The sequence below is a fragment of the Stegostoma tigrinum genome, chromosome 1, assembly GCF_030684315.1.
Source record: "Stegostoma tigrinum isolate sSteTig4 chromosome 1, sSteTig4.hap1, whole genome shotgun sequence".
NCBI classification, from domain to species: domain Eukaryota; kingdom Metazoa; phylum Chordata; class Chondrichthyes; order Orectolobiformes; family Stegostomatidae; genus Stegostoma; species Stegostoma tigrinum.
In genome coordinates, this window is record NC_081354.1 from 125,087,243 (window position 1) to 125,100,781 (window position 13,539).

The window sequence follows — 13,539 nt, forward strand, 5'->3', positions numbered from 1 at the left end:
AAAGCAAAAGGACATCTTGGAAGTACTGTTATAATGGCACTGCGGCACCAATTAAAAGATAATGAGGCAAGAAAATGATGTTGTCCCACACGGTTAACCCATAATGGAAAGGAGTTAAGTGGATATCAGGAAGTCAAAAAGCTGTGAGGAAAACAAGGATACAGAAGAAAAAAAGCCTAGCATCATATATAACTAGAATGTAGAATATTGTAATAAAAGCAATGTTCTCAAAAACAAACACTCCATCTGAATGCACAAAGCTTTCACAACAAGGTAGATAACCTAAAGTCACAAGTAGAGGTAAATGGTTTTGATTTAATTGCCAATACAGAAACATGGCTGATTCATGGCTGGGAACTGAATATTTACAGATATTAAAATTTTAGGGAAGACCAACAGGAAGGAAAAGAGAGTAGAGCTGCAATAATAATAAGGGATGGAATCAGTACTTTGGAAAGCCAGGATCACAGATCAGAAATGCAATATGTGGAATCTATTTGGGTAGAGGTGTACACGGTAATGAGAGGCATGGATAGAGTCGATAGCCAGAGACTTTTCCCCAGGGCAGGATTGGCTGCCACGAGGGGTCATAGTTTTAAGGTGTTAGGAGGAAGGTATAGAGGAGACATCAGAGGGAGGTTCTTCACCCAGAGAGTTGTGAGCGCATGGAATACTTTGCCAGTGCAAGTTGTGGAAGCAGTCATTAGTGACATTTAAGCAACTGCTGGACATGCACATGGACAGCAGTGAATTGAGGGGAATGTAGGTTAGGTTATTTTATTTTTGGATTAGGATTATTCCACGGCACAACATCGTGGGCTGAAGGGCCTGTACTGTGCTGTACTGTTCTATGTTCTAACCAAGAAATAACAAAGGGCAGTAAACTTCAATTCGATTTATGAATAGGCCACCAAATAGAACTGGTAGTGTAAAGCATGGTATTCATCATTTGAGAAGCATGTAGTACATGCAACACAGTTGTCATGAGTGACTTTAATCTTCCTGCACACTGGGTCAACCAACTGTGCACTAAACCTGTGGAGGACCAGTTTCCAGAGTGTGTTAGAGATGATTTTCTAGAACAGTATGTTGAGGAGCCAACTAAAGGACATGCTCTTTTAGCTGTAAAGTGTTATGTAATGAAAAGGGCTAATTCACAATCCTGTTGCAAAAGAATCGTTAGTGATGCGTGAACACAATATGACAGAAATTTACATTATGTTTGTGGATGAGGTAGGTCAATCAGCATACAAGATGTTATATTTGAATATGGGAAATTATGAAAGCATGAGGCACAGATTTGCCTGGGGTGGATTAGGAAAACACATTAAAAGGTGGGCAATAGAAAATCTTTAAAGATCATTACGTGGCTTACAGCAACTATATATTCCATCAAGTGGTAAAATTTACAAAAAGATACCCTGTCCAAGGCCTAATGAAGAACATTAAAGTTTATATTAGACTAAAGGACAAGACATATGAAATGGCTAGGAATAATTATAGATCGGAGTATTGGAAGCTTTTGGAATACTGTAAAGGGGGGCCCAGAAATTGATAAGGAGCGAAAGAATAGAATATTAATGCAATATAGCAAAAACATAAAAACGGTCTATAAAAGCTTCCATTGCATGTAAAAAAGGAAATGTTTGGCTAAGACAAATGTTACTCCGTTAAAAGTAGAGTCAAGAGAATTTTTAAGGGAAAATTTTAGATATTTGAGAAAGTTACTAACATTTAAAAAGGTGTTGTTAGATATATATTTGGATGTTTATATATATTTATATTTGGATCTTCAGAAGACCCTTGATAAGATCCCCTACAGGGGACAAGTTAGCAAAATTGAAGCATGTGGTACAGAAGCTAAAGCACTGACCAACAAACAGAAAACAGACAGTAGAAATAAATGGGTCATTTCAACATTGGCAGACTGTGACCAATCGGGCAGTACTAGGATCAGTACTTGGGGACCAGCTATTTACAAGATATATCAATGATTGGGAGGTGGAGATCAAATGTAATGGCGAATGGCAGATGATACAAAGTTATGCCAAAATGTGTATTGTGAAGAAGGTGGAAAACATTTTCAGGAGGATTTGGGCAGTCTTGGTGATTGGAAAAGAATATGGAAATGGAATCTAATGTGGAAAAATGTGAGGTTATCCACTTTGGCAGGCAGAATAGATGTGTAGAGTGTTTCTTAAATAGTGAAAGTTTGGCAAGTGTGGATGTACAAAGGGACTGGATGGTAATCAGAAGATTTCTTGGCCCATGTCTGATCCAATGCCACAAGACATCATACAGTCTTTAGTTCTTCCTACCAAAGTGGATAACCTCACATTTTGCACATTATGTTCCATATCCGTTTTGTTGTCCTGTCATTAAGGCTGTCTAAATTCTCCAGTAACAATGGTGAGGACTCTCAGGGCAACTCCTTCCTGACTGTCTTCCACTGTGCTGCTTCCTCTGATGATACCAGGGATGGTGACCATATTGTCTGAACTATTGTAAAGAATATTCTCAGTGTATGAATGTATAAGGCTGTTACTGGTCTAGTCTGTGGGGCAGCTCTCCTAATTTTGGCACAAGCCCCCAAATGTTAGTAAGGAGCACTCTGCCAGGTTTGCTGCTGTCTTTCCCAGTGCCTACCCTGTTGGTACATGGTCCATCTGGTTTCATATCTCCATTCAGGTTTCTTAGTGGCTTGACTCAATTAGGAGACTTACTAAAACAATTTAAGATTCAACCCTATTGCTGTGGGCGGAGAGTCACAGACAAGATAAGAATGGCAGATTTTTCTTCCTGTACTCTTCAGTGAACAAGATGGGGTTTATGACAATTGACAATGGTTTCAATGAGACCTGTTTTTAATTAAAGCTCCATTAATTGAATTCAAATTACACCAGCTGCAGTAAGACTTTAACCCATCCTCCCAGAAGCTCTAGTCTGGGCCTCTGAATTACAAGTCCAGTGACACTATCACAATGCAGTCTCTTCTCAATACCTATAGAAGATTATTGGATTTCCTTTTATATTGGTTGCCAGCCTCTTCTTTTATTCTCTACATTTCTTAGATGTTTCTTTTTATACTTATTGATTTTAATTTTATAATTATCAATTGTATACCTGGCAAGCATCCACTTTTTCAGTTTCAGCTTACTCTTTATCTTTTTCATCACCTTGCGAGCTCTGGCTTATCTCTCCCACATATGGAAATGTACCTTAACTATACCTAAACTACCTCTTCTTCAAATCTTCTGAGATGACTCTGGCACAGTTGATCTCTCACTCTCCATCCACTAATGCTTATTTGTTTAAATATCTCCCTTCATTATCATTATTCTATTTTCTTTAAGTCAACTTTCAGGTCATAGATAACAATTATTAAACATGTATGTACCAGCCTGTGCTACATGATAGCCACAGGACCACTTCACAGCCCTTCAATCAAGATCCTGTCCTGTGTTCAAATGCCCTGCAAATGGAAAACTGCTGCAGATTTTTTTCCGGAATTCCAACAATTTTTAAACCTTAACAATTCTTTCTGGTATTCGCTGGAGGCATTTTGGAGCAGCATCATTAGTTTCATCATCAATTATTCCTAGCGCAGCAGCAATAGTGTAAAGTATATGATTTTCATTCACTTATAATGACCCTGTCATGACTAAATACAGACGTAACAACATCAGCATATACAAACCTAACAGGAAATAATGCCAAAGCAAAAGTGCATTTGACCCCTCATTAGCAGTTTTCTAAGAGTAGCAACACCATACCAATAATGTACTGGAAATGTATACAAAATTTGAAATCATTATATAGTACATGGTTTGAAACAATCTACAAAGTAGTTCTTAAATGATACAATTTTTCATTGGCACGAAGAAGACGACTGAAACACTGGTATCAAGTCCAGTCTTTCAGTATCAAGTACAATATGTAATTTTTATACTTACAATTTTCTAGTTAATGTAAAATTAGTCTTTAGATGGTTTTCACGCCCTTGGTCCCAGGAACAAGTAAAGTTTTCACGCCAGTACGAAATGCAGGAAATATTTTTTGGCTTATCAGGAGGCACTGAAACAAAATAATTATAATGAAACAGAGCTATTACACAGAAGGTTTTATCAATATGTATTTCTGTCCAGTACAAAGAAGCATCACATATTGACAATTGTTGTATTAATTTCAGTGAGATCCAATTCAGAAAAATTATGAACCATTAAAAGGAAATTATGTAAAAATCTTGAAAAGTTTGTGCCTCTCAGTTTTAAAACGGGACATCCTAAATAAGACCTTACAGGCAAAGTGTTAGAAGTTTCATCTTGGGTAGACACTATAGTAATCCATCAGTACACACAATTGCAATGAATTTTTCTGCTTGGCTTAGAGGAAAAATTGTATGTATCCAAACTACAATTTCAGGAATAAGAGAATATAAAAAGAGAATTTGGAGTTTATTGCTTTTATTTTGCAGGAATATAATAATATGCCAGAAGTCAACTTCCTGGCTGCCTTTCTGATGATCCTCTTTGGAGCAGCATTTCTAGCAGGCCGGCACATTGCAGCCAAAAAACATGCTCACTTGGCCAAATGAAAAGCGATTAATTTCCCATTAATACACAAAGGAACTGTTATTTTAGAATGAACCTTTAAACTAGATGCAATCTTGAAAAGATTAATTCAAGGCTAACTAGTCAAAGTATTTAGGTTCTGAGGAAGGGTCACTGGACTCGAAATGTTAACTCTGATTTCTCTCCACAGATGCTGCCAGACCTGCTGAGCTTTTCCATCAATTTCTGTTTTTGTTTCTGATTTACAGCATCAACAGTTCTTGCATTTTTTTTAGTCAAAGTATTTATTTTGCTTCTTCTCCCAAGCCTTAACTCTTTTATATGAATCAATGGCACACTCTCAGTTGTACCCCATGACTGTTCTTTAGGGATCAGCATTTCAGGGCACATCTATGTACAACATTCAGTGTTCATTCCCTGTCTTATGCCTTATGTTGGATAATTACAATTTGGAAGTGAACCCAAGGATTGAATAGAAAACATTTAGTAGTCCAGTTCAACTTGAATTTCAGAAGACAGTAGAATACATAATTTGTGATATCCTCATTTAAGGGATAAATTGCAAAACAAATGTAGCTGAGTGAGACTTCTGATGGCCTTCAGACTGGGTTATTACAGTACGTGATTAGATGATCTGTGGCTATGGAGGCATAATGGAGATATCCATTCCAGCAGCACATTGCATTCAATCATCACAAATCTGTGGCCCTTCCATGGAGAAGGAATAGAACTTTAAAGAACCAAACGTTTGTTACTCTTTAAGAAACCTCAAAAACAATGAACCTGTGTCTTAGTAATTGACCACTCCACCCTGGGGAAAAAGTCTCCATCCATGCTATTCACATCTTGCTGAAAGAAGACAGAGGGTGGTAGTTGATGGGAAATGTTCATCTTGGAGACCAGTTACTAGTGGTGTACCGCAAGGGTCGGTGTTGGGTCCACTGCTGTTTGTCATTTTTATAAATGACCTGGATGAGGGCGTAGAAGGATGGGTTAGTAAAATTGCAGACCACACTAAGGTCGGTGGAGTTGTGGATAGTGCGGAAGGATGCTGTAGGTTGCAGAGAGACATAGATAAGCTGAGATGTGGCAAATGGAGTTTAATGCGGACAAGTGTGAGGTGATGCACTTTGGTAGGAGTAACCGGAATGCAAAGCACAGGGCTAATGGTAAGATTCTTGGTAGTGTAGATGAGCAGAGAGATCTCGGTGTCCATGTACACAGATCCTTGAAAGTTGCCACCCAGGTTGACAGGGCTGTTAAGAAGGCATACAGTGTTTTAGCTTTTTTTAATAGAGGGATCGAGTTCCGGAACCATGAGGTTATGCTGCAGCTGTACAAAACTCTGGTGTGGCCGCAGTTGGAGTATTGTGTACAGTTCTGGTCACCGCATTGTAAGAAAGATGTGGAAGCTTTGGAAAGGGTGCAGAGGAGATTTACTAGGATGTTGCCTGGTATGGAGGGAAGGTCTTACAAGGAAAGGCTGATGGACTTGAGGCTGTTTTTGTTAGAGAGAAGAAGGTTGCGAGGTGACTTAATTGAGACATATAAAATAATCAGAGGTTTAGCTAGGGTGGATAGGGAGAGCCTTTTTCCAAGGATGGTGACATCAAACACGAGGGGGCATAGCTTTAAATTGAGGGGTGAAAGATATAGGACAGATGTCAGAGGTAGTTTCTTTACTCAGAGTAGTAAGGGAATGGAACGCTTTGCCTGCAACGGTAGTAGATTCCCCAACTTTAAGTACTTTTAAGTCGTCATTGGACAAGCATATGGACATGTATGGAATAGTGTAGGTTAGATGGACTCAGATCGGTATGACGTCGGCACAACATCGAGGGCCGAAGGGCCTGTTCTGTGCTGTAATGTTCTATGTTCTATGTTCTATGTTCTAACATTAAGCGACAGCATAGAGAAGGTCATAAGGTTTATCTCTCTGGGATTGTTGCTTTATATACATATGTAAGGGCAGAATATGCTGAAAATACTCAGCAGATTGGGCAATATCTGTGGAGATAGAAGCAGAGTTGGCATTTCAATCCAATAACCTTTCACCTGTTTCACCCCCAACCTGTGCTAGCAGACCCATTCAGTATTTCTGACATTTTATGTTCAGACTCCAGATTTCCAGCATCAAGGGTATTTTGTTCTTGATTCCTTCTTTCTAGAGCCTTTCTGATGCAGTAGTTCAACCCAATTGAAGCAATGTAGCTCAAAATCCAATATTTGGCAAGCTTTAGTCTTCATTTTTTTATGCGTATAAACCAGCTATAATAGATTTCTGCAGCAATAAGCCCAATTTCCTGGGTAGCCTGAGAAATGTTCAGGCCTACACCCCAAGAAGATGGAATGCAGGTATGAACTTCATCAAATCTGTTTAAACAGTGTTTTGTTATAAATGAATTGGAGGAGAAGCCTTATGGATCCAAATTCCATCTCTTATTTGACCATTTTTGGACCCATTCTCAATAATCTGATGTCATTGCATCAAATCAACACGACCTCCTCCAGGGCAATTAAGGATGGGCAATACATGCTGCCTGTATCCTTGTCATGTGAATCTGCATTAACCCTATATGTCACAATAGGGCTATAACTGCGGACAACTTTGTTTTATATGCATTCCAGTCTTTGATTTTCATCCACAAAAGCAACGTTTTACACATTATTGAGGTACCAATAACTATACGGATTGTTTTCAGAACTTGGTATTTCTTGATTTGAGGTTCCATTAGATAATAAACTGACATTAAATATGTTTACATGTTCTATTCAGCTATATTAAAAATTCTATTTCCCAGGGCCCAAAATACATGCATAACAAGTAATACAAACATTGTTACAAAAATAATACTTACATCCTGCTTCAATTTCAAAACGGTGGAGAATATTTGGTGCACCTTTGATGTTAATGTGACATGTCAAATAGGTCCTTATTGCATCAATCGTCTTTAAAGTTACCCGGGAAACGGTTGCATTGAAATAATATTGTTCTCGTGGAATTTGGGTATCATTCATTCTCCAAAATATGTGACTCGCATTTGCATCTAATGATTGGAGGCACTCCTCCCGTAATGCACAAGAAAGAGATACAGTCGACTGTAGTTGAACTACTTTTGATGTTGAATCAACATCATGGCATAGCATTCTCAATTCACCTGTGGATTCAAAGAAAGAAATAGCACTTCAAAGCCACTTAATACAGTACAGTTAGAACTCAATGATATGGCTGGGCAATGTTACTGAATGAAATGTGGAACAGCTGAAAGTACAGTTTTACAAGTTGAAGGTGGTCTTTTGACGGGAAATCATGATTAATCCTTTGGCCAACTTTCTGCCTCAGCTCCACTGCAGCTGAAACACATATCCATGTTTTTGTTACAGCCATGCAAACAGAACATTTGCAGCATAAAAGGTGGTCCTTTCATCCATCATATCTAAGGCAGCTGAAAATAAGTTACAGCCTAATTTCACTTTCCACCTCTCGGTCTGTAGCCCTATAGGTTACAGTGCTTCAATCGCACATCCAAACATATTTACAAATACAATGAGAGTTTCTGCCCCTTTCATTGTTTCAGACCATGAGTTTCCAACCCTCACAATCCTCCAGGGACAAAAATTTATCTTCAATATCTTATTATCTTTCTGTCTTTTCATCAATGCCCTCTGTTTACTGCTCTCTCTGCTGAGATGAATAGGTACTTCCTATCCATTCCATCCAGGTCCAGCATAATGTTACACACCTCAATTAAAGCTGAACTTGGCTTTCTCTGTTTTAAAATAAACAACACCATCCTATTCAATTTTTCCTCATAACCAAAACTCCCCAGTCCTGGCAGCATCCTCATAAATTTCCTTAGAAACCTCTGTAATCACATTCTTCCTGTAATAACGTGACATACACATGCAGTATGAACTTAGCACTCTAGTTCTTGCCTAATTAATGTTTTATGCAATTCTAAACTCATTATTCTTGCATCCCATCTTTCCAGTATCCAAAATGTCATCTTAACTACCTTACTTACTTGTCCCACTACAATCAGTGATCTGTGGACTTGCACTCCAACATCTCTCAGTTGATCTGTAACCTGCTATTTATTGCGTATTCTTTTGCGATCTTAGTATGCTCCAACTTCCACCCAATTTACCCCATACTCCTCGACTTACATTAGCTCCTGTCCAGAATTGCCTCAAATTTTAAAATTCTCATTCTTGTTTTCAGTTGTCTTCAGTGCTTCATTTCTTTCTATTTCCAGGACCAACTTCTTATTTTCAGCTGTCTAAGAACCCTGCACTTATCAAAATCTGGCCTCTAACTCATCACTGATTTTCACTGGTGGCTGGGATTGCAGCTGCCAATGTCCAAAGCACCCTCCTAAATTTTCCTACTTCTCTATCCCTCTTTCTCTCTCTCTCCCTTTCTCCTTCAAGGTGGTATTGAAACCCCTTCGTTGACGAAGCTTTTGGCCTTCTACCCTAATACCTCCTTAAATGGCCTGGTACCAAATTTGGATTTGTAACGCTCCTGTGAACTGGCTTGGATCAATTTACTAATTCAAGGCTACCATAAATGTAGTGTATTCTCGCTGTTGCTGTGAATGTGATGATCTTTTTCCACTATGAGATACCACCCATGTGCAAGTCATTCATTCTGGCTAAACCCTTTAGCTTCAATTCCCAGCACATGTGGTGAGTTTACTGATTGCATTCCCAATGGTTGGATGAGCTCCATTTAAATGTGGCTTCCTTAGGGACAAAAGGTTAACTTGAGACATTTTGCATTTCCTGATTGTTACTGAGTGACTTTCTACAGGAAAATACATGTATATGGATATCAAGTGAAAAAGTCTTGGCATCACTTCCAGTCTCCTGTACAGTCTGTCAGTTACAGAATGTTCCTTTCGGTGGGATATTGGAAAACAGATAACATCAGTGAACAGTATTCCAGTAAAAGGAAAGAAAATGTACTTTAGTTTCTTATTCCAAATGATATTGATAGGTTCCATATAAACATGTTATTTGCATTATGCAGCAATGCCAAACCATGATCACATCTGTACCATGTAAATTTCCTGTACTTTATTTCCTCTCCCATTTCTCAGGTCTGTCATCTTCACTATTCATTTTTTATTTTTCTGTTTCATCTGTACCAATCTGTCTTTTGTCACTGCTTTTACTTAATATATGAGTTTACTGCCAGTCTATTATAACCTTATCCCCATTTAGGAAGAGAAAGAGGCAGAAGACAGAAAATTATAGGCTGGTTGGTCTGACCTTGGTAGTTGGTAAGATTTTTGAGTCCATTATTAAGGATGAGATTACGGGAGTACTTGGACGTGCCTGATAAAATAGGGTGGAGTCAGCACGGCTTTGTCAATGGGAGGTCATGCCTGACAAATCTATTAGAAATCTTTGAGAGGCAAATTAGACAAAGGAGAGACAGTGGATATGAACTATTTGGATTTCCAGAAGGCCTTTGACAAGGCGCAACACAGCAGATTGCGAAATAAAAAAAAAACCCATGGCGTTAGAGGCAAGGTAAAGGATTGGCTGGCTGGTAGAAGGCAGAGAATGGGGATAAAAAGGTATTTTTTGGGATGGCAGCTGGTGACTAGTGGAGTTCCACAGGGGTCAATATTGAGACTACAACTATTCACATTATACATTAACGGTCTGGATGAAGGAACTGAGGACATTGTTGTAGATGACACAAGGATTGGTGGAGGGTCAAGTAGTGTTGTCGAAGCTGGAAGGTTGCAGAGGACTAGGACTGGCTAGAAGATTGGGCAAAGAAATGGAAGATGGAACAGAATGTCAGGAAATGTAAGGTTATGTACTTTGGCAAGAAAGTAAAAGTATGGACTATGTTCTAAATAGGGGAAACACTTCAGAAATCTGACGTGGGACTTGGAATCCTGGTTCAGGATTCTCTTAAGGTTAACATATAAATTCAACTGACAGTTACAAAAGCAAATTCAGTGTTTGCACACATCTCAAGAGGGCTAGAATACAAGAAGAATGATGAACTGCTAAGGCTGTATAAGGCTCCAGTTAGACCGCATTTGGAATATAGTGAGCAGTTTTGGGCCCTGTATCTAAAGGATGTGCTAGTCTTGGAAGGGTCCAGAGGATGTTTACAAGAATGATCCCAGGGATGAAGGGTTGGTCATATGAGGAGAGTTTAGGATTCTGGGTCCGTACTCAATGGAGTTTAGAAGGGGGTATCTCATTGAAGCATACAGAATACTGAGAGGCCTGGATGAAATGGATGTCGAGAAGATGTTTCCACAAGTAGGAGAGATTAGGACCTGAGATCACAGCCTCAAAGTGAAAGAAGGATCTTTTAGATGTCAGATGAGACATTTCTTCAGCCAGAGAGTGACTAATCTATGGAACTCATTGCCACAGAAGTTTGTGAAGGCCAAGTTATTGAGTATATTTTGGACAAGAAATAGATAGACTTTTGATTAGTAAGGGGATCAAATGTTACAGGAAGAAAGCAGGAGAATGGGGTTGAGAAACATATCAGCCACTATCGAATGGTGGAGCAAGCTTGATGGGCAGAATGAGCTAAATCCACTCCTATGTCTTGTGATCTAATCCGTTCCTTTCTTTTTCACACATGCTTTCATTCTAACTTCTAACTTATTATTCTCTTTCATTTTCTAACACTTGCTTTACATTTTACATTCTTTTTCTCACAGGCTGTACCTGTTTTATATGTGACAGTTGTGCTCGAATGGGTACAGTAGTGGGAATTAACTGAGGATTCTTTTTGCCACTTTAAGTTGTCCCAGACAGAAGCTGTGCTGGTGACATTAGGCGCTCCAAGCTCACAATGTGCAGCAAAATAAATGCTTTTAAAAGTGTGCGAACAATGGCTCCACTTCTACCTTACAACAAGTGACTTCTTGTTAAATAAAAATCAAAACAATTGTGAATGCTACAAATTTCTGAGGAAGGGTCACCTGATCCAAAACATTAACTCTGATTTCTCTTCACAAATGCTGCCAGACCTGCTGAGCTTTTCCAGCAATCTTTATTTTTGACTTCTTGTTAAACTTTAGTTTTCCTGCTTAATTTCTGAAACCTCTGCTGCTAACTCAGATTGTAGTGCAATGTCAGAGGAAAGAAGGAACATTCTACAGTTATATGGCATCTTTCTTGACCTCAGAATGTCTTAATGTTATAGAGTTGATGAAGAAATTTTGAAATGCAACCACTATTGTAGTGAATCTTCTGAAATGTAAATTTTAACTGAATAAATCAAAAAAACCAAACTCAGGAGAAGGAGATCACTCTGGAGACGTATCATCCAACTGGTAAATTGATAGAATCCCTACAGTGTGGAAGCAGTTCATTTGGACCATCAATTCAATACTGACCCTTGGAGGAGAACACTGCTCAGACCCACCCCGTGACCCTACATTTCCCATGGCTAGCATTCCACCTCATCTACATAACCTTGGACACTAGGGGCAATTTAACATGTCCAATCCACCTAACCCAAACATCTTTGGGCTGTGGGAAGAAACTGGAACACCCAAAGGCATCTCTCGCAGACATGCGGAGAATGTGTAGACTCCAGAGAGATAGTCACCCACGGGTGGAATTGAACCCAGGTCCTTTAGCACTGTGAGGCAGCAGTGCTAACCACTGAGCCAACCATAAAGTTGTTATTCAGTATCTTGGATGTTTATTGTATTCATCTAGTTATTCAGATTGTCTATTTGGTTAAGTTTTCCATATTCCACATAAGATGGGGAAGACAATCATTTTCTGAATTCTCTTGGAAAACATTTTTCCTATTAGTGGTTCCAGCACTTGCTTCTTACTTTCACTATAGTCTAGCTTTTTCTTTGGACGTGTGGGATATTCCCTATCTTTTAACATACATTTAGTAGAGACTGAAAGATAATCATAGACAGAGACATAGAATCGCTACAGTGTGGAAAAAGGCCCTTCAGCCCTCCATCCCACCTCCTTAAAACACACCTAAGCTAGGCATCCCTGAACACTATGGGCAATTTAACATGTCCAATCCACCTATCCCATACTTCTTTGGGCTGTGAGAGGAAACCAGAGCACCCGGAAAAAACCCACACAGACACAGGGAAAACGTGCAAACTCCACAAACAGACTGGTCACACAAAGGTATTATTGAACCCAGATTCCAGGCTCTGTGAGGCAGCAGTGCTAACCACTGAGCCACCGTGCCACTACTTTTCCACTTGCAAATCGTAGCTGATAGCCAATGCAGAATTCCATTAAAATAGAAGGACAGAGATACTCACAAAAGTTACAAAAAGATACAATGTCAAACAGAAGAAGAAAGGTAGAACTGTTCTGTGAGTACACCAGAAGTTGAACTATGAAACATCCATGTGTAGGAGAAGATCACTAAAATATTTATGACATGCATTGCTTACCTTTAATAATAAATGTACTTATCATCACCCATGTCCAAGCACAGATTATATTTTGTGAGGTAACTGTAAAATTAAATATATAATTTTATGAATCCATTTTACAATTGAAACAAACTTTAACAGAAAAAAAATGAAAAATGGGAATTATCAACAAATAGAAATAGATGTCACATCTGAAGCATGAATCTCTTTGTCCTCTCTATAAGTACTGTCTGACTCATTCCATGTCTCCTTTACAATTTATCTTCCTTTGCAAATTGAAAAGGATAGAAATGGACTGACTGAATTCAATTTTCTTACTCTTGGGATGTCAACACTGTCAAGGTTGATAGCCATAACCCATCTGCAGGATTGAGTAATAACCATTAATTTTGACTTGATTAAACAAGTGAGAACTCAGATGATATTGTGTTTTGTTGTAAAACACTTTCTTCAAGCGTAGTGTTCCCTTTTGGGAGATTCCTACACACTTGATACAAATGCTGTACGCTGACTTCTGTGAATAGCCACAGTTTATTTAAGCACGTACAAGCTTTTGG

The 13,539-nt window shown here is 38.8% G+C and overlaps 1 protein-coding gene across 1 annotated transcript in view; it reads right to left on the minus strand.

Annotated features, from left to right (window-relative positions):
• Positions 1-13,539, minus strand: part of LOC125457199 (interleukin-6 receptor subunit beta-like) — a 79,094-nt gene that overhangs the window by 27,286 nt on the left and 38,269 nt on the right. Inside the window, exons 3-5 of the mRNA XM_048541144.2 lie at positions 13,001-13,063; positions 7,430-7,729; positions 3,954-4,074 (exon numbers count right to left, since the gene is read on the minus strand). Coding sequence (XP_048397101.2) covers positions 3,954-4,074; positions 7,430-7,729; positions 13,001-13,063 — 484 coding nt within the window. The remainder of the gene's footprint in view (positions 1-3,953; positions 4,075-7,429; positions 7,730-13,000; positions 13,064-13,539) is intronic.